This window comes from Lycium barbarum, chromosome 4 (assembly GCF_019175385.1).
Source record: "Lycium barbarum isolate Lr01 chromosome 4, ASM1917538v2, whole genome shotgun sequence".
Taxonomy (NCBI): Eukaryota; Viridiplantae; Streptophyta; class Magnoliopsida; order Solanales; family Solanaceae; genus Lycium; species Lycium barbarum.
In genome coordinates this window covers 23,793,503-23,820,866 of record NC_083340.1, presented here as the reverse complement: position 1 = coordinate 23,820,866, position 27,364 = coordinate 23,793,503, and the positions used below count along the sequence as shown (strand labels likewise).

General features: G+C 33.6%; 3 protein-coding genes across 3 annotated transcripts; all 3 read left to right on the top strand.

Moving 5' to 3' along the window:
* The first annotated feature begins 350 nt into the window (after window positions 1-350).
* LOC132635583 (probable protein phosphatase 2C 60) lies at window positions 351-12,536 on the top strand. Its single transcript, XM_060352028.1, is given in 12 exon segments — window positions 351-573; window positions 3,252-3,377; window positions 4,472-4,535; window positions 5,457-5,565; window positions 6,528-6,552; window positions 6,554-6,682; window positions 7,196-7,321; window positions 7,572-7,695; window positions 7,825-7,901; window positions 10,360-10,412; window positions 10,534-10,588; window positions 12,078-12,536. Coding segments are annotated over 11 exon segments (1,110 nt in total). The 5' UTR covers window positions 351-573; window positions 3,252-3,260; the 3' UTR covers window positions 12,309-12,536.
* A 2,975-nt stretch (window positions 12,537-15,511) lies between these two features.
* Window positions 15,512-18,326, top strand: LOC132635582 (small ribosomal subunit protein eS6-like). The gene is made up of 6 exons (XM_060352027.1): window positions 15,512-15,665; window positions 15,749-15,813; window positions 17,074-17,131; window positions 17,219-17,327; window positions 17,425-17,697; window positions 17,825-18,326. The coding sequence occupies exons 1-6, from the start codon at window positions 15,660-15,662 to the stop codon at window positions 18,061-18,063; spliced, it is 750 nt and encodes a 249-aa protein (XP_060208010.1). The 5' UTR covers window positions 15,512-15,659; the 3' UTR covers window positions 18,064-18,326.
* Window positions 18,327-19,273: 947 nt separating this feature from the next.
* LOC132638288 (cysteine-rich repeat secretory protein 38-like) lies at window positions 19,274-20,089 on the top strand. Its single transcript, XM_060355231.1, has one exon. The coding sequence runs from the start codon at window positions 19,275-19,277 to the stop codon at window positions 20,028-20,030; it is 756 nt and encodes a 251-aa protein (XP_060211214.1). The 5' UTR covers window position 19,274; the 3' UTR covers window positions 20,031-20,089.
* The last annotated feature ends 7,275 nt before the right edge of the window (window positions 20,090-27,364 follow it).

The following is a 27,364-nucleotide window of genomic DNA, read 5'->3' as shown; positions in this document are numbered from 1 at the left end:
AACCATCCACTATCGAGTATAAATTACTATTTTAAGTGTGATTGATCGTGCTAGACAAATAACTTTCCGTCTCTAATCCATTCATTAACAGCAACATAACACTTATTAATTTTAAACTAAAAAGAGTATTCCCTTTATTCAAATTTATGTAAGGAAATTCGAAGTACAAGGATCAAATCATCTATTAATTATCAATGTAGATGTAGTTATAAATTAATATGGCTTATAATTCAAAATATTTTAAAAGAGTACAAGACAAAAAAAAAAAAAAATGGGTGTTCAAATAATGACACATTCACATAAAATAAGATGGGAGTAATATATTTTGAGATGGAAACTTTTTTTTTTAATCGGATGTCCCCAAAGAAGAGACAAATTGAGATTGAATAGGTTTATTGTGTTTTGTAGTCAAAACACGAAATATAATTTTCTACTACAATTATTTTAATTAATTAGATGACAAGACAAGTACAGCCATCGGAATCTAAACGCACTCTGTCCTACTCTAACCTTCACCCTATTTACAATTTTCAAATCTAACCTCAACGCCTTTTTCTCCGGCCAAATCTACTTGTAAGTTCCCCTAAAAAAAAACTTAATCTTTTAGCCAGTGAATTATAGTGGTTAGAATATGAATGTTAAACTGTTATTTCCCTAAAAAGTTCTAATCTTTTACCCAGTGGATTATGGTGGTTAGAATATAAATGTTGAATTCAGTAGTTTTTGTTATGTGTTTCCCTGAAAAGTTCTAATCTTTTACCCTGTGGATTATAGTGGCTAGAATATGAATGTTGAATTCAGTTGTTTTTGTGTTTTTTCTAATCTTTTACCCAGTGGATTATAGTGGTTACAATATGAATGTTGAATTATTTTTGTTGTTTCCCTAAAAAGTTTCAATCTCTTACCCATTGGATCATAGTGGTTAGAATATTAATGTTGAATTCAGTAGTTTTTGTTATGTGTTTCCCTGAAAAGTTCTAATCTTTTACCCTGTGGATTATAGTGGCTAGAATATAAATGTTGAATTCAGTAGTTTTTGTTATGTGTTTCCCTGAAAAGTTCTAATCTTTTACCCTGTGGATTATAGTGGCTAGAATATGAATGTTGAATTCAGTTGTTTTTGTGTTTTTTCTAATCTTTTACCCAGTGGATTATAGTGGTTACAATATGAATGTTGAATTATTTTTGTTGTTTCCCTAAAAGTTTCAATCTTTTACCAATTGGATCATAGTGGTTAGAATATTAATGTTGAATTCAGCAGTTTTTGTTATGTGTTTATCTGTTTTTGAATTCTGATAGTGTGTTACTAGTCTGAATATTCAGTATTTAGCAGTAGGTTTCGGGATATTGTGTGTTTAGAAAGAAGATGAAATGTTTATCTAGGTCATTTGGTGTGGTTCCGATCGCACTGACTTCAGTTTGGAGTTGAGATGAGATTTTTGAGTCTCTACATTTTCAAAAATGTAAGATCTCAAATTGGGATTTTTTGTGTGTTTGAGATGAATCAGAAAGTAGGCTGATGTGAACAGTGATTTTAGTTTGTTTGTTTGCTTTTTGTATGTTGGGTGCAATGGATTTTAATTTTAGCCTATGCATTTGAAATACACGGGGCGAAATCCATCTATCAAATCACTTGTCGCTCCAAGTCTAGTATATGAGTGGAGGAGGGTAGAGGGGCGGGCACATTATCCTCGAGTTTCGGGCTGAAATTCTGTCATAAAGTAGTCCTCGTTTGTTTATTTGCTTTTGTATATTAGGTGTAGCAGGGTTTATTTTTAGCATATGACTTTGAAATACATGGGCGAAATCCATCTACCAAATCACGTTGCACCAAGTCTAGTTATAAGTGGAGAAGGATAGAGGGGCGGCACATTATTCTCGAGTTTTGAGCTGAAATAGGATTTCTTGGTCATAAAGTAGTCCCTTTAGAGAAGTTCATATTTGATATGTCAGTCATTTTGTCATTTGGGGCAGTTATTTTCGGAAACCAACATTATGAGATATTCTGCTTTGTGGTGAATCAGTTGACGGGTTCAACCCCATATATGACTGATATGACTCCTGTTCTTTTGGGATCATATGTCATTTTCCTAACCATTTACCAGCAGAAATGTGCATTTCTTGAGTAGGCTAAGCACAGTTTCTTGTTGAGCAAGTGGTGTTTAAAGTCATCATTAACCAAACTAACTGAAGAAAGATCTTCTTGATCTTGTCAAATTATTTCACAGTTGAAGCTGGAACAGTGAAAGGGGGAACGTTAACAGTTAATAAGAGCCATCGCTGTAGATAAATGTAGTTTCTTTGACCTTTACTGATATTAGATGTCAAGCTGATTTAGGTTTGAAGGATGCTCCATAGCAAGAACTGGAAAGGTATGCGGAAGTACGGAACTGAGCAGCAAAATAAACTGGCTAAGCAATCCAGATCCAGCCAGTAGGATGAAGTTTTGCTGTTAGCTAGATGATAATTAAGCCTGATAGCTTTGGAACACATCAGAGGACTCAAACACACCTAAATCGAGTTTGTAAAGTCTGTCACTTTGTAAAAAACAAAAAACACACACACATAAATAGAGACTTATCATTTTAAAAAATGGAAAAGAAAGAAATACATTTAATTGAGAATCTGAGGCTCTCCAAAAAGTATTAGTATCGTTAGAAAATGAGAGTTTCGAGTAGGTAATAGATGAGCTGGACTAGATAGCTAGTCTTTAACAATTTTAGCCGGTTCACATAGCAGCATTGTTCAGAAGGCTGGCGAGTCCTTCCGTCATCAGTGAAAGTAGAAGTGGGCATAGGGACTCACCTCGCGAGAGTCCTCTTGCAGCTCTTATTTGAAGCCGTTGAGTTATCCATATAAGCATCGTGGCGTAACATTTGAAGATTATAAACACCCAACTTGCAGGATCATAGGTGTCTTTCTCTTTTTCGGATTTTGAGTTCACATTTAATTCCATCTGTTGCTTGTCTGAAACTTGAATCCAAATCATAATAGGTGTAAGAACTGCATCAAGAATTCCATGATCTTCAACAAAGAAATTTTGTTGCTTGGTATCATGTTTTGAAACAGTAATTTCAATTCTAAAGCTAAAATAGTGTTTTTCTTTAGTCAGTAAAAGAGTTGTTACAGAACAATATTTTTTTTGGTCAAAATAGTAAATTGCTTATTCTTCCAAGTCGATGGTTTTCCTGTTCTAAGTTCCAGTTGTCTATGGTTGTTTTAATTGATATGTCAGTGCTTCTCCTTATCAGCTAAAAGAGATGGGTATATACCTCAGTTCCCCCAAAACAGAGAAGTTTTCAGAAGATGGTGGGAATAATAGGGTAAAATATGGTTTATCATCAATGCAAGGATGGCGTGCAACAATGGAAGATGCTGTGAGTATCCATGCTAGCTACTTTAGTGAATATTTTTTTGTGATGTATTGTGAAAAGGAGATAAGTTGTTTGTTTTTATTTAATACATTTGAGATAATTATGACACAAGATACAAGACAATAAATGTCAAAGAGGAAAACCGCAGTCTATAGTTTCAAGTCTTTCCATCTGGTAAAAGGTAAGGAGTTTGGGCTGTCTCAAGCAGTTCGCAGGGCATGAGATTGAGTTTATAGTTAATTGCTCACTTTCTGACTCGAGAGCAATGTGATCTGTTATCCTCAGTGCTGGATGGTCTCGTCACGTGTGATACGAAGTTAAACTGGTATATATATTACCGTGGCCGTATAAGAGTCCTGACAAACTTGCCTATAATAAAGCATTTACAAAGTGTAAAGCTTTGGTAGTGGGACTACACAATGCTCATTATGCTTGTTGTCGTTCCTTCCTCCTAATGATCTATCTGCAGCCCACCTCACCTATTGGTTTAGATTCCTTCCGCAAAATAAAGATAATAGAAAATAATAGAATAAGGCAAAGGAAGCTGGCGGAATCTTTCAGCGAAAGGGAATAGGCTCAAGTTCCTCATCTGTTTTTTACCTTGCTATTTTTGTTGCCATATTTCTCTTGATACCATGCTTTTTACATTGATATTTGTTGTCACATCACCTTCTTTCCTTTCGAGCCGAGGGTCTATCGGAAACAGCCTCTCTACCCATAAAGGTAGAGGTAAGGTTTGCGTACATCTCCCCAGACCCCACTTGTGGGACCACACTGGGTATGTTGTTGGAATAGGCTCAAGTTATTTAACTAATTCTGCTCAAGGTAAAATTGTCTCCAATATTCTAAAATCATAATTATAGTTAAGAATTGGAATGGCTGTCGACTCAGATTATAGTGTTTGGTTTGTATCACTTTAAATGCATCATAAAGGTTCATGTTATTTTGGCCCTCAGTATCTAATAAATGCATTGACATAGTTATCTGAAATATGTGCTCAGTTTTTGTCCTATCATAGTGTTTTAGCTATGGATAATCTAACATGTATGAGTTAGACTTCATGTTGAGCTGACCTTTTGTCCTACTTCTTTTTTTAGCATGCAGCAATACCTGATTTGGATGCTTCAACATCCTTTTTTGGTGTCTATGATGGTCATGGAGGTATATATAATGTCGTCACATGGTTTATTATTGGGATGCTATACATTGTTACACTTGGGAAAACTTGTCTATAGCTTACAGAGGAATATAATAAGTTAAAACATGGTTTGGTTCTGTTAAGTAAATTTTACCTGGAACACAGGCTTGTATTTTCATATTTTGTGTTGTGTTCCTTGTAATTTACCGCTGGTGTAGGGACCTTTTTTCCTTTTCCCTTTTCTTTATGAGAAGGAACTTAGGGTTTGAGACTTGACACTAGCTCATTAAGTCAACATCTGAGCTATGAAATCATGGTTCTTATTCATCAAATATGTAGTGGATGCAGTGTCATTTTGTGAGAGAAATATTCTGAACAGATGATTTCTCCCTTTTAAAGCTATTTCCCTTAGAAATGAAATCTGGTCATGGGTCTACAATATTCCCTTAGTTTATGCTGTTGTATGTGATTCTTCACCTTTGTGGGTGTTATGATGTGATTCCACTGATAGATTATGGTTGTTCGCAAAATGTTCTCTTGTGGAGGTGAAGCCTGGGAGTTGTAAATTTTGTGGTCTTAGGGTGATGTTCTTGGTTAGTGTAGATGTATTATCTGTTACCCTCTAAATTGCCTGCCTTCTACTCCCCATGTCTTTGTTTTATGGTGGTGTTAGGCATGTAACTGCAATAGCTTTGATTTGGAAGGCTTGAAATTAATTCCTGGGATATAAGTTACTAGAGAAGCTTCGATAGCCCTGAACGTGTCAATTCAAATCGAAATTCTAATTCACACTTGTTAAATAGTAGACACTTTAGTCTTTGATACTTTTCCTGCTCTAAATAGATAAGGTTGCCACTATAAACATGCAGTTGAAGAACATTTTAAGCAACTACATGTGCTACTTCCTGATGTGCTAGTATAACTGAATCATTCCTAACTTACAGGTAAAGTTGTTGCTAAATTCTGTGCCAAGTATCTACATCAGCAAGTGCTCAAGCATGAAGCATATTCACATGGTGATATAGGAACTTCAGTCCAGAAAGCCTTTTTCAGGTTAATTGCTTGAGGCTTTGTGTACAACAGAGAAATCTATGGCTGTCTTTTAGTGTTTAATTAGTTACTCTCTTTTAATCTTTAATATATTTAAACAGAGTTCTATATGTATGTTTTCATGAGCCCTTTTCTAGTAGCATTTTTTATTTGCCTCAAAAAATGCTACTAGAAAAGGGCTCATGAAAACATATAGCAGTTACTAATAATAGTTACTTTCCTAGTGGCTACTAATAGTAGTTAGTGGTGTTCATTGCTTTGCTGTAAATATCCACTTTGATTTATATACTCTAAGTTGCTCTATGCAATTCATATTTTCTGGTTGAAATCTTAAATGGATTAAGAATGACTGACTCCTGTTTGGGTTGGACTATTTGAATTGTCGTTGACTCACTGGCTATAGTAATAATTTAATATTTTGTATTCGATAAGTGATATGTTAAATCTTGTTTCATGGCAATTGCATTTTATTTCTTATATTTGTTTTCCCACAAGTTGACAGCTTGAACGGGTATTGCAATGCTGCTTATCACTTGTCATATTAAATCCTTGACATTTCCGGAAAGATGGAAAAAACCAATGTGTCATTGTGATGTAATAATTTGGAATCTGGTAAGAAGTACTCGTTCGGTTCCATTTTACGTGGCGCACTTTTTTCTTAGTATGTCTCGAAACGATTATGACAGTTATGTATTTTGGAAAGTTGAAACTATTCAATAGTATCATCCCCGTTTACCCTCAATGATATGACTTGTTGTGACACACTTCATGTAAAAGTAAAACCTACTAACATGACTATAACTTAATCCCTACTAATTGGTATCGCCTATATAGATATTTTTCTTCCGTTATGGTCTACTTTTCGCTCGGTCTGCATGGATGTCATTTACACTATGAAATCACTAATAGCTTTTCTGTTTCCAAATTGCGTTACTAAACTTTGTTTTGTTATGTTCCTGTTGCAGAATGGACGAGATGATGCGTGGTCAGAAGAGGATGGAGGGAGCTGGCTGCATTAGGGGATAAGTTAAACAAGTTCACGGGTATGATAGAGGGTCTTATTTGGTCTCCAAAAAATGGTGATGGAAACAACCATGTTGATGATTGGGCATTTGAGGAGGTACCTGCTGTGCCTGAGGATATTGAGTTAAAATGAAATTGAAAAAAAATGCCTTTGTCTCCTTTCTGTATGTTCAATTGATAAAACCATTTTGAAATGGAGATTGGGGTGTTTAATTGAGATTGTTAAAGCTGCCCAAGCATTAGGTTCTCAACTTTCATTGACTACTGTACTCTTACTAGTGCTTCTTGCTTTAGAGCCTAGAGGTAAGAAAGTAAGTTTCTCAAGGAATACTTACATTAAACTAAGAATTTGGAACCATGCATCAAAGTTTTTTTTTATTTTCAAATAAGGAACCATGCATCAAAGTTGATCTTGTTTAATAAGTGAATGCTTGAACTGAAAACGTCTGCTTTTAGAAATGAGGCAAAGCTGCAGTAATTATATCTTTCCCTTGAAATTATACATACTTATATAGTCCTTTAGCATGCCACCTCGCCTCACCTGCACATTATGTTTTTGCAGACATTGCTTAATTCATTTATGGCTAAGTGTTTGTGATATTGGTATCAGGGGCCTCACACTGATTTTTCTGGCCCTACTTCTGGATGTACGGCTTGTGTTGCAATCGTTAGAGAGAACCAACTAATTGTTTCAAATGCTGGTGACTCTCGCTGTGTAATTTCAAGGAAGGGCCAGGTAACATGATCTTTTTGGTAGTTGGTAGAATTATTCTTCTCCCCTGGCAGTGAATTTTTTGTGTATAAAGCTCCTTTTGTACTTCCCAGCATGCTATGTCTTTCCACTTGCTATGGCCGTAGTGTCGTAGCCCCCAATGTGTATGCGTATATTGTCACTAGGATATTATGTTAAAGTTTTCTTGTTTAAATCTTAACGTAAGTTTAAAGAGCGGATATCGAATACATCCTTTTTTTTTTTTTAAATACAGGCATACAATTTATCGAGGGATCATAAACCTGATCTTGAAGTTGAGAGAGAGAGAATTTTGAAAGCTGGTGGTTTTATTCATGCAGGACGTGTTAATGGATGTCTAAATCTTTCAAGAGCTATAGGTATTATTCCTGTTTGTTGTGGACCTTTAATATTCTATTAAAAAGCTAGCTCTCATGCAAATGCAGTTTGAAACTTCAATATTGGAACAGATAGAGGTTGTTATTAGGATCCTTTTAAATTAATTGCAGGTGACATGGAATTCAAGCAGAACAAGTTTTTGCCAGCTGAGAAGCAAACTGTTACTGCCAATCCAGATATAAACACTGTATGTTCCTTGAGTGCTTCGTATATCACATAATTTGTTTTATGATAACATTGAGACATGACTGTTTTCCAGGAAGTGATCCAATTTTTCTTGTTTGGTTTGGCAACATATCTTACTCTTTCTGGGGCAAGAAGTAATAAGGCACTAAATAGCAGCTTTTCTTGACATGTGCCTCTAGGCTACCTTCTGTTATTCCTTAAAATGCACACTTCTGCATGAAAATCACAATATACATTTTCTGGGATATTTAGATGCAATTTTATGGTGTGAAGTTTCTGTCTCATTTCTGTTCAAATATCCCTAACTTATGGACACAACCCGAAAGATGTATCATTAATTCATTATGCACAAGTACTTTGGAAGTTTGAAATGGCAAGAGGCAAAAAAAGAATCACTGGCTGTTGCTAACATACTAACCTCTTATCTATAAATTCCTGTAGCTGATGTTATTTTCTTATTCTGCTGTATATCAATTGTTTTCTTTCGGTTCTTGATATCCTTGTTAAGTAAATAGTGTTAATATAAATGCTTTAGTAACGCTCAAAAGGAGAAACAAGTATTTGGGACTTCCTTTGGGTGCTAAATTCAAATCATCTGGGATATGGAGTGGGGTCATTGAAAGAATGGAGAAAAGACTAGCCACTTGGAAGATGCAATATCTCTCATTGGGTGGCAGGCTCACCCTCATCAAAAGTGTCCTAGACAGCATTCCCACTTACTTTATGTCACTCTTCCCTATGCCAAGCTCAGTTCTAAAGCAAATTGACAGGCTTAGAAGGAAATTCCTATGGGAAGGTAACAGTGTTACTCATAAATTCTCTTTGGTCAAATGGCAATCAGTTATTCAACCCAAAGGCCAAGGGGGGCTGGGATTAGAAATCTTAAGTTTCATAACAACAGCCTACTCATGAAGTGGCTTTGGAGATATGGTCAAAATGAGGCAGGGTACTGGAAGGAAATCATCAAAGCTAAATATGGTATTCAAGACCACTGGACTGCAAAGAAAAGCAATGAACCACATGGTGTTGGAGTATGGAAACACATCAGTAGTCTCCAAGAGGAATTCTTCCAGGCTGTCTCATTTAAGGCTGGAAATGGGCTCAAGATCAGATTTTGGCAGGACAAATGGCTTGGGGACACTTTAGTAAAAGATTTATTTCCCTCACTATTTCTGATAGCTTCTAAGAAAGAAGCAACATTAGCTCAATATAGAGTTAACAACTGTTGGACACCAATTTTAAGGAGAAATTTACAGGATTGGGAAGTTGATGATTTTCTTTCTCTATTAGAAAGTTTGGGACAAAGTACTTTGGTGGCAGATTTTCAGGACAGAATCCTCTGGGGCAATTCTAAGGAAAAGATTTTCACTGTGAAGGAATGTTACAACAACTGGTGCTCTCAAAATAGCCTTTTAGAGGTCTGGCCTTGGAAGCTTGTATGGAGAACCAGACAGCCTCTCAGAGTTACTTGCTTCACTTGGACTGCACTGAAGGAAGCATGCCTAACACAAGAAAATCTTAGAAGGAGAGGTGTAATAGTCGTTAACATGTGTATCATGTGCAAGCAGACCAATGAAAGTGTCAACCATCTATTTTTGCACTGCCCTGCAGCAGCTAGCCTCTGGTTTTTCTTCTACTCTATGCTTGATCTACAATGGGTAATGCCCTTCAACATCAAAGAAGCATATGCTAGCTGGATACTCTGGAGAGTTGACAAATCCATTAAAAGAATCTGGAGAATGATCCCAGCAGTAATTTTTTGGACCCTATGGAAGGAAAGAAACAACAGATGCTTTGAAGGAATCTCAACTCCTATTTGCTCTCTAAAGTCTAGGTGTTTAGTTAGTCTTTTTAGTTGGCATTTTTTTGCCCCTGTAAACAATGTGGGTAACTTTCTAGATTTTATCAGCTCCTTTTCTCTAGTTCAGTAGAGATAGGATATCTTTAGATTGTTCTACAGGTTTTTGCCAAGCCTGTCAGCTTTTCCCATCTGTAACCTTGCATCTTCTTGATGTTTTACTAATGAATTTTATTACTTTACCAAAAAAAAAGGAGAAACAAGTGTTAAGAATGATTAGATAGTTTGTTAATATGATTTGCAGCCTACTACCCTAGGACCTCCAACTTACTGGACACAACAGAACAAATTTTTATTTGATAAACTAGAAGGTGGTGGGGATTGTGTGTAAGAGATTTAATGATCTCCAATTGAGCCTTACTGGACAAATGGTTATGGAGATTTATCATGGAGGGCCAGGAAACTTAAATATATTGTATAATATTCTTAACGATTATATTAGTCAAAAGAATTATTTTGATTATCTGCATTTTTCTACGGTTGAGGCTTGATTGATATATTCTTTCTAGCTTCCCTTCAACACCCCAACCACCCATCCTCCACCCCTCTTTCTTATATTCCTTTGATAACATGTTCTCATATTGCTCTGTTCCCTGATTAGGTTGAGTTGTGCGATGATGATGACTTTATTGTGCTAGCTTGTGATGGCATATGGTATGCATTCTAGACAGAATTTTTAGATGTTCTTCATAGTTTACTCGGTTTGATTTTCAGATTACTCATTAACAATTGTTTTGTTCACGTATCTGATTTTCATGTGGCTGTTTCTTCTCAGGGACTGCATGTCCAGCCAACAATTGGTGGATTTTATACACGAGCAGCTAAAGTCGGTCAGTCTGAGAGCACATTTTTCTGCACGTTTGAATTGGTGTTAACTTTGATGATATTCCTGTTTGGGAAGGGAGCTATTAACAGTGGGATAATTGACTCATCTTAAGTGTTTCTGAAGGATATCAATTGCCAAAGACTAACAACAAATTACAACAACTACTATGCCTCAGTCCAAACAAGTTGGGCCTGGCTATATCTGACCATGTTTCTCTATTAAGACTCATCTCATTCCATAATCATACCAAATAAAAGTAAAGTGAATTATAAGGTAAATAAATATAAATAATAGTAAAAATAATACTGAAAAATGTCTGAATGTACCCATTTCAGGAAGGTTGTTGTGTACATAAGAATGACCTTGCGACCAGTGAACTCTGAAAAAGGAATGGTTCATTTTGCCATGCATGCTAACCGAGTTCAAAATGAGCAACTTTTCCCTGGAAGAAAGTTTATTGCGTTTTCCATGATAAAGTTTTTGATATTAAAAGTGGCAAAAGGCTGAGTCAAGTTGAACTATGTATATAGAATGGCACATCCACTAATTTATCTGAGGCAATCTGTAAAAAGTCATTTGCATAGTAATCATTAACGAAAGGACCTGTAGTATCTGACATTTTATTTGCATAGTGATAGAAGAACAAAAGGCTTCTGTTTTAGCTAGTATTATGTGCTTATATACTGATTCTTATGTTCACGTGGAGTCCCACATAGCTGAACGTTTTGTTTGTTGATGTATTATAATTTGTTTGAGAAATGGGGCGAATAAAGAATAAAATAAAACATGCATGCACTTTTTTGAAATGGTAGTATCTATAGGCAAAAAAAGTAAACTAGTTACTCTTTTGAGATGCATTCTGGTATATTTTATCGCCCAACTGATGGAGCTCAGTGGGTTTCAATTGCTTTCAAGTGATTACCTAGTAATAAGCAAAACTGAATCATCATTATACTTGGAATGTATATGGAAGGCTCATTTGCATTATTGGCTTCCTATTGTCTGCTTGTTCATTAGTACAAGTACCTTAATTTCATTACTAGTAGACTTTTCTGGTTTTTGTTTACTCGCCTGATTCAATGGGCTATTATAAAAATTACTCTAGCGTCTGTGCTGAACTATTGGACGCATCAAAGATCAACACCTGCTAAATATTCGCTAGCCCATTTGGATCATGTGGCATCTTCATTTGAGTCATGAGCAGACATCTCATTGTCTTGATAAACTTTGTCGATCAGTGTGCTGTCGTCTCAGTTGAGACGTCTTTATGTTTTGTTCATTTTGCTCTTGGTTGGTGGTCACCAGTTGGGGTATTTTTTTATTTTTTTTATTTTTTGGAGCGGGGTGCTAAGGATATGATTGTTTGATCTGGCTTTCTCGTATCATTGGCTAGGGATTTCGTTATATGTGAAGACCAGAGATAAAATATTCTTGTGGTTGTGTATACTCGTATACTCTAAAATACAGACTGATCGAGAAGGTTTGATTTGTAGGAAAGCAAGCTTTCTGCAGTATGTGAAAGAGTTCTCGATAGGTGTTTGGCACCTTCTACTGCCGGAGGTGAAGGATGTGATAACATGACCATGATTTTGGTGCAATTCGATAAACCTTTTCAGTCTGGGGCTTCTTTAGTGGAAGAACTGCCAGCTTCTAGCGACAAACTCCCTGCTCCCACTGAGGCAAAGACTGAAACAAAACCAGCAGAATGTGGATCTAGTTCGTAGTTCCGAGCTCCCCGTTTTGGGTGTGATACTTCCAAGTCTGCAATTGTACATGATTGTTTTGATCTCTGTTGATCTCTACTGCATATATTTTGCTTTTCTTGGTGCTGGTTTTATATGTCACTGCATTTGTATTATAACTACTTGGATGGATTGTACAGATAACTTGACCACAGGTTAAATATTTCATGTAGTTGTTTCAAGTGACTTCTAGAGGAGTTCCATTTTCCATGGCGTGAAGCGGAGGAAACAAATTGTATTAGGTGTTTTAAGAAAGATTAATGCTAGGTTTGTGCTCTGGGTTTGCATTTGGTGGAGAGAGGGAGCACTTCTAACTTATAAGTTATTTTACAATATACTACAATTAAACCAAATAAGACATACGTCATTAGACCTCATGAAAATAAGCAATCTATCTAAACAATATATCCACAGAATAATACAAATACAAAATGATGAAAACAACAATCAAAACAAAGCATAAGCCATTTGCCCTGGGAAGTGTACTTGGCAGTTTTCACCATGCTGAAGCAATATTCAAGTTTTTTTTTTTTTTCCAATAATTATCATCACGGAATAAATAATCTTCCACATCATCTTCATCGCCTTATGGTCCAGGAGGGTGCCACAAAACTACATTTAGACTAATAACTCAAGTGTATTAGGAAGGTAATCAGATAAAGCAAATTAAGGAGCCGTTTGGACATGATTTCATCTCATTAGATGAAATCATGTTTGGACATGCAATTTGGATTTCTCAAGTTGCAATTTTTTTTATAAATATAAAAACCCCACAAGTTGTGAAAACCATTAAAATTTTCTCAATTCTTATACAATCTTACTAAATGAGTAAATCATAATTCATAATAAAATTAATACGCTACTAGAAGGTCTTTCTAAAAAATACAACATCAATTGATCAAACTTTAGTTCAATAAAAAGGAAAATTTAACATGAATAGTAATGTAACTACTCTTTAATATAATCCTCCCACATGGTACGACCAATCTCTTCACGTCGAGCATGCATTTCCCGGTTGGTAAACATAATCGGTAAATATATTTACCAACTTATGGGTCTTTTTTTACAAAATATAAACATATGGGTCAAATTTTACATTTATATTGTTTGAAACCATGATTTCAAATCCCAAATCACGCCTTTTTGGATGATTTGGGATTTCATCTCATGAGATGAAATCGCATGTCCAAACGCTGATTTTATCTTATGATTTCATCTCATGAGATGAAATCGCATATCCAAACGCCTACTAAAGTAATTGCTCACATTTAGTAATATCAAATAGGGGTGTCAAATTTGGCCCAAAAGGTGATGGCCCGCCCAAAATTTTATGTATTAGGCTCAAGATATTTTCATATTAGACTGATTTTAGCCCAACCCAATATAGTCTATTTTAAAGTGATTTCCAACTTAGCCCAATACTAGCTCAATTCTAGCCCATTTTTAAGATTTACTTAAATTTGGGTTTATTGCTTGAGTTTTACTTTATTTTTTTTATGTATATACTTTTCTTGTATCATGTATCTTATAAGTTTGTGGTATGTTTAATATGAAGGGAAATATTTTTCACGAAAATATGTTTAATATGAAGGGAAATATTTTTCACGAAAAATGTTTTTTTAGAAAATATTTACCATTGAAAATGTTTTCCTCAAAAATATTTTTCACGAAAAATCCGCGAAAAAATATTTTTCTAGAAAATAGACCCTTCAAAAAAACTAGGTCAAGTTGGGCGTGTCATGACCCAGCCCATTTTTAGCCCATTTCAACCCAACCCATTTCAGTCCAAGTAATTTTTGAGCCAATGTTAGCCTAGCTCATTTACTACCTCAGCCCATTTTGATTAGACTAATTTCAGCCTAACCCGCTCATTTGACACCCCTAGTATCAAATATAATGCTTTAGGCTTTATGGGTTGACTATTGAGCTCACCCGTAAGGAATCAAAAGGACAATCAGAGTAGCTAATACAGGGTTATATCTTTTACCAGATTATCTATTCAAACATGTTAATAAGTAATTGATCCAGGCTTACCATACAGACAACGTTCGTGAAGAAGACTTTCAGACAAACAGGACAATATATTGCTTGTAAAATGTGTTTATAAGTTTTACTTTTGCCTAGGTTATGCTAACTAGTAACTTCACACATTAAATCCGGTTAGAAGTTAGGCTTGATAATTCAAACTTCAGATATACGAGCATGAAGTTTGATATCACCAAGCTAAACTTCAGACATTGTCCTTTTGATACGGGAGAATCAATTCAAGTCAAAAATCAAATCAAACTGACCAAATAAACTTATTTAATTCGATTTTACATTTAAAAGCCGATAATATTTAGTTTGGTTTGATTTTATTAAAAAAAAAAAAAAAAATCACACCAAACCAATAAATTATGCACACAACTTTTATAATTATATCTAAGATAATATATTATTCCTTTATAAATAATTTTAATAGGCTAATGACCTTAATTTAGCCCAAACTCATTTCTTAAAATAAAATACTGAAGGGCAATTTGCACGAACGTCCTTTGTCGCCCTCAAATTGTTGGTCTTTAATTTTTAGCCTTCGCCTAAAATACCCAGAGATTCTGGGTTCGAACCCCCATTTAGTCATAAAAATAAAAAATAAAAATTGCAAGGCAAGATTTTACAAAAAGTTCTGCCTTATGCGGTAAACTTTGTCTTAAGGCATAACTAAAAGTCTGTCAGAGAGGGCAAAACTTTGCCTTATCAGGCAAACCTTTTATTATGACTTAAGAAAAAATTCCGTCTTATGAAGTATACTTTTGATTATGGCTTAACTAAAAGTCTGAAGTTGAGTACAAAATGACTAAACTTACACAAATTTAATAAGATCAGCTATATGTCTTAAATAGGAATATCAAAATCGGCTATTTGTGCGCACAAAGATCCAGCAGCAGCAAAAAGGCGTAGGAATAGGCCGAAAGCAAAGCCCAAATTTCTGCCTTAAGGCATAATTCTGTCCATGTAAATTCTGCCTTAAGGCCCAGGTTTAAGGCAGAATTTGCATGAGAATAATTATGCCTTAAGGCCTTGCGAAATTCTGCCTTGCTACAAAAATTAAAGATCACCCCCCCCCAAATGAAGGCTAATCCGCGCAAAGAAAAGCAGCAGCAGCAGAAAGGCGTAGAAATAGGCCCAAAGCAAAGCCCATAGTAGAAACAAATGTTTAAAGCCCAAAAAGTTGCAGCGTCAGTGGTAGAGAGTATATGAGACGAAGTTTGTTCAGTGTGTAAACCCTAGAAGAAAGGCACTGCACTGCACTGCACTGCACTTGTTCGTTTTCATCTTCGCCGCCTTCCGAAGATGAAGGTAAACCAACCACAAACAAACAACCTTTTTCTCTTTCTACATTACATATCTATGTATGAGTTTGATTTTTATGTGTATTGCAGTTCAACATTGCAAATCCAACCACTGGTTGCCAAAAGAAGCTCGAGATTGACGATGACCAGAAACTGTTAGTAACTTACTACCTGTTTTTTTACCTCCTCATTCTCCTTTGTTTATACTAATTATTACTACTATAGTTGTTCCCTTTTACCAGATTCGTGAAAAATGTTGAGAGCTTTTCAATTTCACTTGGTTTTATAAATTTTACATTTGTTTTCTTAACATAGTAATTGTACTATGTTCGTTAGGTTATACATGATCCATCTACGTGTTATTTATTGCTAAAACTTTTTTTTTTTACTGATTTTATTTTGTTATTGTTTTGATTGCTTTCATTAGGAGTTGCATGAATTTAATAGCTTAAAACACTTTACAAGGAATAATTATGATAAATTAGTAATATAAAGTTGTCTTAGATTATTTTTGTAGTAATTATTGATAAATCTAATAATTATAACAAGTATTTTAGTAAACTTATTATTAGTTATTGTATAATACAACACAGTACGATACAACCAAGCGATAAAAAATGTTATGTTATTAAACTACATCAAACGATACAATATATTCAAATGTTGTATCTACAAAACAATACATTAGGATAAATTCTGGAATGATGAGTTACAACCATCCAAACAAGCCATTAATTGCTGAATTTTGGCCTAATATTTTTGGGTCCATGGTAGTATCTTTTTTTTGAAGAATGATAAGCTATTGTCCCATGTGTTAGTAATTGCTCGGAGTCCTTGATTTGCCTTTACAAGATGTTCGTACTTTTAGAATGTTTGCTTATGTTGTTGAAGCTGGACACAAGCAATTATGGAATCTGTTTGTATGTGCTCATGGGCTTTATCATAAGGTAGCATCACTCAACTATAATTCTATGAATACAACTGGTGAAGTTTTATTTTAATTTGGAAAATTATGAAGGAACTTATTGCTGATTAGAATTCAGAAATCTTTAGTATAAGAAGATTAGTCACTTGACTTAATTATATTTCATGTTTGCATGAAAATAAGGAATTTAGATTGGTTGAAGTTGATTGACATGATCTTTTACTTCATTTGGTACACTTGTAATATTTCCATTCTTTTGTCTATTATTTCTTATCTGTAGTTTATTTCCTTGCATTACATATTGAACTTTGTATTTTCGGTCATTGACAACACTGATTATTTGCAACTGTTATACTGTGGTATGTAGCTGTTGTGATGGATTTCTGTTGCAGTTTGTATGTTTTAACTTTCAGTAGGCTCAATGTGTGGCATTTGCATATCACTTTGGCAATTTTCTTTGTATTATCTAACCTGATATCTGGAAATGCAGTCGAGCCTTTTTTGACAAAAGGATCTCCCAAGAGGTCAGCGGAGATGCCCTTGGTGATGTAAGGCACTCGTGCATATGTTCTATGCCTTCTCCATTGGTAATTTCAATGAACTAATTAAGAAAATGTTGTCCTTTACAATGGCAGGAGTTCAAGGGTTACGTGTTCAAGATTATGGGAGGATGTGACAAGCAAGGGTTTCCAATGAAGCAGGGAGTTTTAACTCCAGGCCGTGTTCGCCTTTTGCTTCACCGAGGTATGTGTAACTTGGGCTTGATATTCTCTTAAAGGTTGTACCTATTTGTTGGAAGTAACCATTTGCTTGAACTAACTAATTCGTGTATATTAAACAGGTACTCCTTGTTTCCGGGGATACGGAAGGAGAAATGGTGAGCGCAGAAGGAAGTCTGTCCGTGGATGCATTGTTAGCCCAGATCTCTCTGTTCTGAATCTGGTTATCGTGAAAAAGGGTGAGAATGATCTGCCTGGACTGACAGACACTGAGAAACCAAGGATGAGAGGACCCAAGAGAGCTTCAAAGATCAGAAAGCTCTTTAACCTTTCCAAGGAAGATGATGTTAGGAAGTACGTCAACACCTACCGAAGAAATTTCACTACCAAAACTGGTGAGTTGTCTCATTTATAGCTACTCCCCCAGCTTCTAGTCTATTTTGGATACTTCTAGTCTGTTTTGTATTCAAAATATGGCAGTTTGGACAAATCTGAAATTTGTTATGATGCGTTGTACACCAGGGAAAAATGCGAGCAAGGCTCCTAAAATTCAGAGACTGGTGACACCCTTGACTCTGCAAAGAAAGAGGGCGAGAATTGCTGACAAGAAGAAGAGAATTGCCAAGGCCAAGTCAGAGGCAGCTGATTATCAGAAGCTTCTTGCTTCAAGGTTGAAGGAACAAAGAGAAAGGCGTAGCGAGAGTTTGGCTAAGAAGAGGTCTAGACTCTCTGCAGCTTCTAAGCCATCCATTGCCGCTTAGTTCACTGGAATGTATTTCCTGCTATTTTGGGTCTGATTTTAGTTATTGCTGGATGTATTACGTTGTTTTGGTAATTTTGAGCATTCCTTGATAATTTGAGTCTATTTGGTAGTACTTCAAGATTGAAGATTCTTGTTACTTGACAATCTTTTATTTTATGTTTTTCTTAGCTGGCTACTTTAAAAAATTCAGCATGTTTTCAGTCTATTGGATATGCACCAGATGAATAGAGGTACTACATGACAATGCTTTAACCCTTTTGATTCCTGTGGCTGTGAGTTAACAATTCAAAATCACCTTGCCTTGCCTTCACGGTATGTTTGTGACTGATCTAAATTTTTAAGAGCTGGGCAACTTTGCGAAGAAATATTGGAGTAATTTTTGTTATGAATTTGTGCAAGACGTTTTCTTAGAATAGAAAGGAAAAACAAATGTGTTTACGCAAACGCCTATATGCCTGAACTAAATGCTACTCCCTCTGTCCCAAAAGATTATGGTAAATTATTTTATAAAGTTAAATTGTTTTTAAATATATAAATGTGTCAATTATTTTGGGACAAACTAAGACAAGGAGAGTACTAAGTAATTTCCCTGTATACCATAAGAATTTCTGTGTCCACTGACCTTAAGATGGTAGTTAAACAAACTCGGCTAACAAATAATTCGATCCCCTCTGTCCCAAAAAATTATGATAAATTATTTTATAAAGTTAAATTGTTTTTAAATATATAAATGTGTCAATTATTTTGGGACAAACTAAGACAAGGAGAGTACTAAGTAATTTCCCTGTATACCATAAGAATTTCTGTGTCCACTGACCTTAAGATGGTAGTTAAACAAACTCGGCTAACAAATAATTCGATCCCCTAATTAATTTCTTGTAATTGAGAAGCTTTTCGTACTCTTCAAGCTAATAGACCAGTAGTAGTAAGGTCACTATTGAATTAGTCCAGAAATTTTGTTACAGCACTTAATCCGTTTATTTTCACTGTAAAATATGGAAAACTTCCTTAGGAATTAGAAGAGCGTTTCAAAGACGAAAATGTCACAAATAGCAACAAATGCAGAAGAAAGAAAAAAGTCATCGCTATAGAACTTATCATGATCCAATTTCTTAGTTGGAGTACACAAAATATTGTACACTCTTTTGGAAGTACTACTATATAAAATGGTGCATCTCATTTAGTTTTACGTATCAAGTTGTCCTCAAAATGGCTTCCCCAAAATTTACAATCTCTTGTTTCTTTTTTCTCTCATCCATTGTTATTCTTGTACAAACATCTATTTCCGTGGATCCACTCTTTAATTTTTGCTCAAAATCTGGAAACTTCACAGCCAAAAGTTACTATGCCAAAAACTTGAAAAACCTCTTAGGTGATCTTTATTTTAAAACCCCCTTAACAGGCTTTTCCACTAGCTTAATTGGGAAAATCCCATATCAAACATATGGACTTTCTTTATGTCGTGGTGACATATCAAGCAAAACATGCAAGTCACGCATAGCAAATACAAGTGAACAGCTAGGAAAATATTGTCCTTATGACAAAGAAGCCATCATATGGTATGATAATTGTCTCTTGAAATATTCAGACAAACATTTTCTAGGAAAAATCGATAATACGTACAAGTATTCCATGCCGAATAATTTGAGCAAAATGCCAGAATTATTTAATGCAAAGGCCAAGGTGTTGTTGGGTAGTTTGGTTGAAAAAACATATTACGGCAATTTGTATGCAACTGGAGAGGTGAAGATTGGAGAAAATAAGAAATTGTATGGATTGGTTCAGCGCACAAGGGATGTTTCTGGAGGGGATTGTAAGAAGTGTCTTGAGGGTATTATTAGTACTGAATGTTCTAGTTGTTGTGATGGGAAAGAAGGTGGAAGAGTTTTTAGTGGGAGCTGTAATTTTAGATATGAAATTTACCCTTTTATTAGTTATCCTAGAAGATATAAAATTCTTATGTAGAGCTTGAACTAAAAATCCAATATTACCATATTGGTTAGAGTATATAGCTTGCACTTCAACTGTGGCAGCCTTATAACTTATTCTATTTCTTTCCCAAACAACAGGAATTCAGACACAGAAAATGAAAAGGAGCAAAAATCATCTTGGAAGAGCAATTAGAGACTTGTAAAATTTAGTAATTCCAAAGAGTAAAAAGATCATATATATTTATATACAATGTAATTTTCGGGCAAACAAAATTCAATTAAACACCTTTACTGGTGACTACCCACTTCAAGGCAACAAAGTTGCTAAATGAAACTATAATGTTATTTGGGAACCATGCTGATTATATAGTAGAAGTGTAGGAATAGGAAACTTCTCGTCTGTTAGTGCTTGGATTTCATCATATTAAACTTGCAATAATTGTGTAAATATAATGGAATTATTTGGCCGACATACTTTTTTTTTCTTTTTTTCTTTTGGGAGATATTTGGTTCATTAAATTAAAAATAAAAGATGCGAGATTTAATATCAAAGTAGTAGATAAACTGGGATAGATATTAATTTTAACGGAAAAGGGCCAAAATTACCCCTGAACTTTGGGAAATAGTTCATTCATACCCTTCGTTATACTATAGGGCCAATTATACCCTTACCGTTATATTATGGTCCAAATATATCCTTAATCCAAAAGGTCTGCCACATGGCCTCATCCCAGACGTCCAGCCCTTTTTCCCGTCAAATAATTTTTTACCCACCAAATTTAACCCGATCCGGATATAATAGTTTCCTCCAAAATTATACGGACGCAACCCGTATACCCCTAAAAATCATTTCCCCACTAAACACCCCCCCCCCCCCCCCAAAAAAAAAAAAAAACTGTCTCTCTACACACTAAATCAACGACTTTTCCATTAGAATCCCTAGGTTTTTCATGTCGCGAATTCAGTCAATTTAAGGCTCAAAAAGGTACTGTTTTCATCATCAAATATTGTACATATATGCGTTTGTCTGCTACTGTTGTTATTGTTTCCTTTTTTGTTTTAAATATTTTCCATTTCTAGGTTTGTTTGTTGATTAATATATTCTGATTTCAACTTTTTCGTTAGATTCCTTTTTGTCGTAGTTGTTTTTTTGTCTTTGATGTGTTTCCATGTGTTTCCCTTTTGTGGGGTTGGTGGTTATACCGAAAGTGCAATAGAATCTTATAAGTATAGTTCTTCTCTGTTTGCAACCCAATGCCTCGGGTTAGAGTCCCTATGTTTTTTTTAGCTTTACTTTTTCTGGAGAGATGGCCGTATATTCTGGAAGTTGTTACAAACTTAAAGTTTGCTCTTAATGCCTCGGGTTAGAGTCCCTATGTTTTTTTAGCTTTACTTTTTCTGCGCTCAACTTTAAGAGCAAGCTTTAAGTTTGTAACAACTTCCAGAATATACGGCCACCTCTCCAGAAAAAGTAAAGCTAAAAAAAATATAGGGACTCTAACCCGAGGCATTGGGTTGCAAAACAGAGAAGAACTATGTTTATAATATTCTATTGCACTTTCGGTATAACCACCAACCCCACAAAGGAAAACACATCAAAGACAAAAAAACAACTACGACAAAAAGGAATCTAACGAAAAAGTTGAAATCGGAATATATTAATCAACAAACAAACCCAGAAATGGAAAATATTTAAAATGGAGAAGGAAACAATAATAACAGTAGCAGATAAACGCATATATGTACAATATTTGATGATGAAAATAGTACCTTTTTGAGCCTTTAAATCGACTGAATTCACGACATGAAAAACCTAGGGTTTCTAATGGAAAAGCTGGCGATTTAGTGTGGAGAGAGAGAATAGTACCTTTTTGAGCCTTTAAATCGACTGAATTCACGACATGAAAAACCTAGGGTTTCTAATGGAAAAGCTGGCGATTTAGTGTAGAGAGAGAGTGTGGGGGGGGGGGGGGGGGGGGGGGGTTTAGGGGGGAAATGGTTTTAGGGGTATACTGGTTGGGTCCGTATAATTTTGGGGGAAAATATTATATCTGGGTCGGGTTGGGTTAAATTTGGTGGATAAAAAATTATTTAAGGGGAAAATAGGCTGGACATCTGGGATGATGCCACGTGGCAGACCGCTTGAGTTAAGGGTATATTTGGACCATAGTATAACGGTAATGGTATAATTGGCCCTATAGTATAACGAAGGGTATGAATGAACTATTTTCCAAACTTCAGGAGTAATTTTGGCCCTTTTCCGTAATTTTAATTTTAGCCTGATTCTTAAAGGACTTTGGATGAAGAGCATTGGAAAATGATACTTTCATTATTTGGTTAGTTTTCCAAACTTGGCTATTCTGAGTTTGTTAACCCGCATCGGATGTGACATAAAAATAACGGAAAAGGGCCTGAAATACCCTTGAACTATTAGAATCTGTACAAAAATACCCTCCAGCCACTTTTGAGCCTCCAAATACCTCCGTCGTTCACCTATGGGGTCAATACATGAAAAAATAAATAACTATACATGAAAAAAATATAAATTTATGTGAATGATCAATGTGGATTGTCATATGGTGACTTGTTTGTCGATGACAAGATGGATATCGTCTGAACCTACGAAGATGAACAATCAAAGTTTAGTTAGGTATATGTAATTTGATTTTATTATATGAGGCACAAACATGTAATGAAACATTCTCACTTAATGCTTAAATTTGAAAGTTAACGTATTTTCCTAAAATGTAAAATTTAAAAAGTATGGTAGATAAATAGATATTTCATACATTGTTCAATTATAGATTAATAACATAATTCAATACTAAATCTATCTTTAGGTGCGATTTCAAAATCTAAAAAAGTACAAATAACAACAACATATCTGGTGAAATCCCAACAACGTGAGATTGTCGGATGGTAAAGTGTACGCAGACCTTGCCCCTACCTTAATTTATAAAAATACAAATATGACACTGAAAATTACTAGTTATCTATATTAATTTTTACAAATCTACAGTTTTTTTTTTTTTTTAAAACTTAAGATGTAGTAATTCTAGATCTGTATTTTTGTTTATTTTAACTTAAAATATAGTAACTGTAAGTGCTAGACAACTAATTAAAGAATGGTAATGAGACTTATTATATATTTTTAAATTTTAATGACTCAGAAGTTTGAGTATTTTGTTCATTTCTTATCACCACTCGTTCTACGTATAATTTCACATGAAAAAGTAACTCAGTCTTAAAATTGATTTAATTTGATGATTAATTTGATTTGGTGCAAATACAAAATAAACTTTTCTCATTTGAAAATCCTTCTATTTGCCAATATATTCCATGTAAACTATGCATAGTTTAATTTTCATGTATCGATAGATAAATCAGCCTTGCCAAGTCAAATTAAATCAAACAATTTCAATTTTTAAAGAATATAAATCAATTAAATATCCCAAAACAAAAACAAACAAAAAAAAAATCTCAAAGAAACAAAACGATATCCCAAACCAAAAGAAACAACCAAAGGTGATAACTGCTGAACAAATCTTACCACTAATAAGAAGTTTAATTTCACCAAATGAGCAAGCATGTTTTCTACGGAGCATATGCGAACCAAAAAAATTAACTAAAGAATCGAAACCGGTGAAGAAGTCAAAACTGGAGAGTACTTTTTATGATTTTGTTACAGAAAGAAGAATTTCAATCTTTTCTCGCGAAGCATTGTGGGAGATAGTGAAGTTTCGAAAAAAAGTTAATCATATCCGTCTTAAAAGCAAAGTATGTTTTTGATTACTAATGGAGTAGTAAATTCAAGAAGCAAATAATTGCTGGACAAATAATATATGAACACGCAAGTGACCTTCAAATTTCTATTTCAAGGGATATTAGTTTGGTGAAACAATAGTTAGATCGAGGGCAGAACTGAAGTGTTAATAAAGAAATTGTAGTGTGAGAGAAAGTGTCATACGGTGTATATATTAGTTGAGTTATTGTAAAACTAAAGGAAGGACAAGATACCTGTTGAAATAGCTCCTTTTTTTGCGATTACCGATGCAGTTGGTTCGTTTCAATCTATCAAATTAAAACGGTGGCAACTATTCAACGGTGGCATCTATCTATTCATAGGTTTTTAAATTAAGATATTTAAATAAATAATAAGAGGGATATTTAAGTAATTTAACTTTTTCAATTTGAAAGTTCATGCTTTTAATATAATATAGATACATTGTTCTCATAAAGTTTCTACTTATAATTTTTGTTGCAAAAAATTTAAATGGTATTCAATACATAATAAAAGAATCCGCTCATATTAACTTACAACTAAGACGATACTCCTTATTTCTCAATTTACGTAATGCACTTTCTTTTTGGTTCATCCAAGAATGGATATCTTTCTATATTTTAGAGATAATTTAACTTTATATTTTCTATTTTACTCTTGATAAGATTCTTTCATACAAATACTTATGTCTTGTTTTAAATCATATATTTCAAAAGTTTCTCTTTCTTAAATTTTATTTCCCGTTAAAATATATCACATAAATTAGGGTGGAGTAATTCTCGGTAACATAACGTATTTGAAAGAAATAAAAAAGAGGAACAGAAAAAAGTGGTGTTTTCAATGTTTGAGACTTTGAGATGGTTGAAACTTGATACATAAATTTTCTTGAAAACAAGGAATATAAAAATGACAACTCAATCTCAATTTGGATTCTAATATTCTATAGCTCACCAGTTCAGTCAGACACCTCTGTTTCAGTTAATGCTTTTATAAATTTATATATTAGGATGAAAAAGTGATGTGACGATTTTCTATAATTAAGTTCTTTTAAAAGTCTATTGTGATCCGTTCAGCTGTCAAATTTTCACTTAATCAACGGTCAATGGATTTGGAAATTTCCACAATGTAAAGCAACTAGACGGCCTATGCCCCAATACTTTAGATTATAGTGCATCTATGTGTATATAGTTGTCTTTGAATAGTAATAATATATATATATATATATATATAGATAGATAGAGAGTATATATTATGTTCAAAACACGTTTAATAATAACATTGTAGTTTGTGCTCCGTATCTAAAATTTTATTATATTAATGTTTGCTACGAATACAAAATCGGCAAATTTATTAATATTTTTTAAAAGAGAAGATTTGTTTAAAAGGAAACTATTTTCCTCTCTTTGAGATAAAACAATAGCAATATTTAAGCATAAGTTGATACTTTCAATTTTAAGATTTAAAGGTGTAAAATACTTATTATTTTTTATCAAATTTTGATTTGGATAATTCTAATTCAAATTATTAAATTAATTTTACATGTTTAAAACGAAACAAAGTAGAAATTGATTTTCTATTTAAACGAAGAAATACTATTTTTTAATTTTTGATAAATATTCTCGGTTTAGGTCATTTTACTTGTCATGTTGTCTTTTGCATGATTTTTTAAGAAAACGTCGATTGGAATTATAATTTGACTAATTTACCTTATTCATTATTTGATCTCCATTTGATTTTTTTTTACGACTTTAATCTCTTTTCACATTTATTAGAGTAAGAATAAAAATAAAAAAGTAATTAAATTCTATTTTATTTTAAAATATAAAACATAACAAATAAATGACATGACGGAATAGCAAATACAACAGTTTAATATCTAGATTAGATCTTAGGCTAATATAAAAAAAAATGTATGGTTTGACTACTTAAACTTTTTGAAGAAAAGCAATTTGATTTGCTCCCACTAATGGATTGATACGCATGTGGCAATGAATCCATCATTATTGACTTAATGAGATACTTTAAAAATTACATGAATATTGTTTAATTTTTTAATATGGAGTGCACTTTGTTTTGGATATTATTAATTTGTACTATTTTTATGCATATATATATATATATATATACACACACAATGTTCAAAACACGATTAATATAACATTGTAGTTTGTACTCCTTATCTAAAACTTTAGTATATTAGTGTTTACTACGAATACAAAGTCTGCACTTTTTTTTGACATTTTTTTTTTAATATGTTCACTTTTTTTTTTTGATATTACTTGATTTTTTTAATATGAGTCTACTTTTTTTTACAGTGAGTTTGGAGATGGTGGGTTCCACCTTTTTTTTTTTTTTTTTTTATATTGTTTGATGTTGTTTAGTATGAGGTCCACTCTTTATGGGGTGCACTTTTTTTTTTTGGACATTATTAGTTTGTACTATTTTTATGCATATAATATATATACATATACTATGTTCAAAACACGATTAATATAACATTATAGTTTGTGCTCTGTATCTAAAATTTTATTATATTAGTGTTTGCTACGAATACAAAGCCAACACTTTTTGTTAACATTATATTTTTTTAATATGGGCTTCACTTTTTTTTTTTTTTTTATATTGCTTGATTTTGATAATATACGGTCCACTTTTTTTTTCCCATGAGTTAAAGAGATGGTGAGTGCCACCTTTTTTTCTTCCCTTTTCTTTATTGCTCGGTGTTATTTAATATGGGGCCCACCTTTTTTTTAAGGGACAACGGACGACGAAGCATGGGTCTAAACTCATCCTTTATATAGTTTCTTCTTTTTTTATTTTTATTTTTTATATTATTTGGTGTTGTTTAGTATGGGGTCCATCCTTTTGGACATTATTAGTCTGCACTATATATATATATACTATGTTCAAAACACGATTGATATAACATTGTAATTTGTGCTTCGTATTTAAAACATTATTATATTAGTGTTTGCTACGAATACAAAGTCTGCATTTTTTTTTTGACATTGTTTATTTTTTAAATATGGGATTCACTTTTTTTTTTTTATATATATATTGCTTGATTTTGTCAATATGAGATACTACGTTCAAAACATGATTAATATAATATTGTAGTTTGTGCTCCGTATTTAAAATTTTATTATATTAGTGTTTGATACGAATACGCACGTGGCAATGAATCCATCATTATTGACTTAATGAGATAGTTTGAAAATTACATGAATATTGTTTAATTTTTTAATACGGGGTGCACTTTTTTTTTTTTGACATTATTAATTTGCACTATTTAATTATGGGGCCCACAATTTTTTTTTACACTTTTTTTTTTTGACATTGTTTTTTTTTTTAATATGGCATTCACTATTTTTTTTTATATATTGCTTGATTTTGTCAATATGGGATACTATGTTCAAAAATCGATTAATATAGCATTGTAGTTTGTGCTCCGTATTTAAAACTTTATTATATTAGCGTTTGCTACGAATACGCACATGACAATGAATCCATCATTATTGACTTAATGAGATACTTTGAAAATTACATGAATATTGTTTAATTTTTTAATACGGGGTGCACTTTTTTTT

Excerpts from the sequence above, each read along its gene's own strand:
- LOC132635582 (XM_060352027.1), top strand. Across the intron at positions 15,814-17,073 it reads ATTGACGATGACCAGAAACT|TCGAGCCTTTTTTGACAAAA; the intron begins GTTAGTAACTTA and ends CTGGAAATGCAG. Across the intron at positions 17,132-17,218 it reads GCGGAGATGCCCTTGGTGAT|GAGTTCAAGGGTTACGTGTT; the intron begins GTAAGGCACTCG and ends TTACAATGGCAG.
- LOC132638288 (XM_060355231.1), top strand. The coding sequence starts at position 19,275 with ATGGCTTCCCCAAAATTTACAATCTCTTGTTTCTTTTTTCTCTCATCC.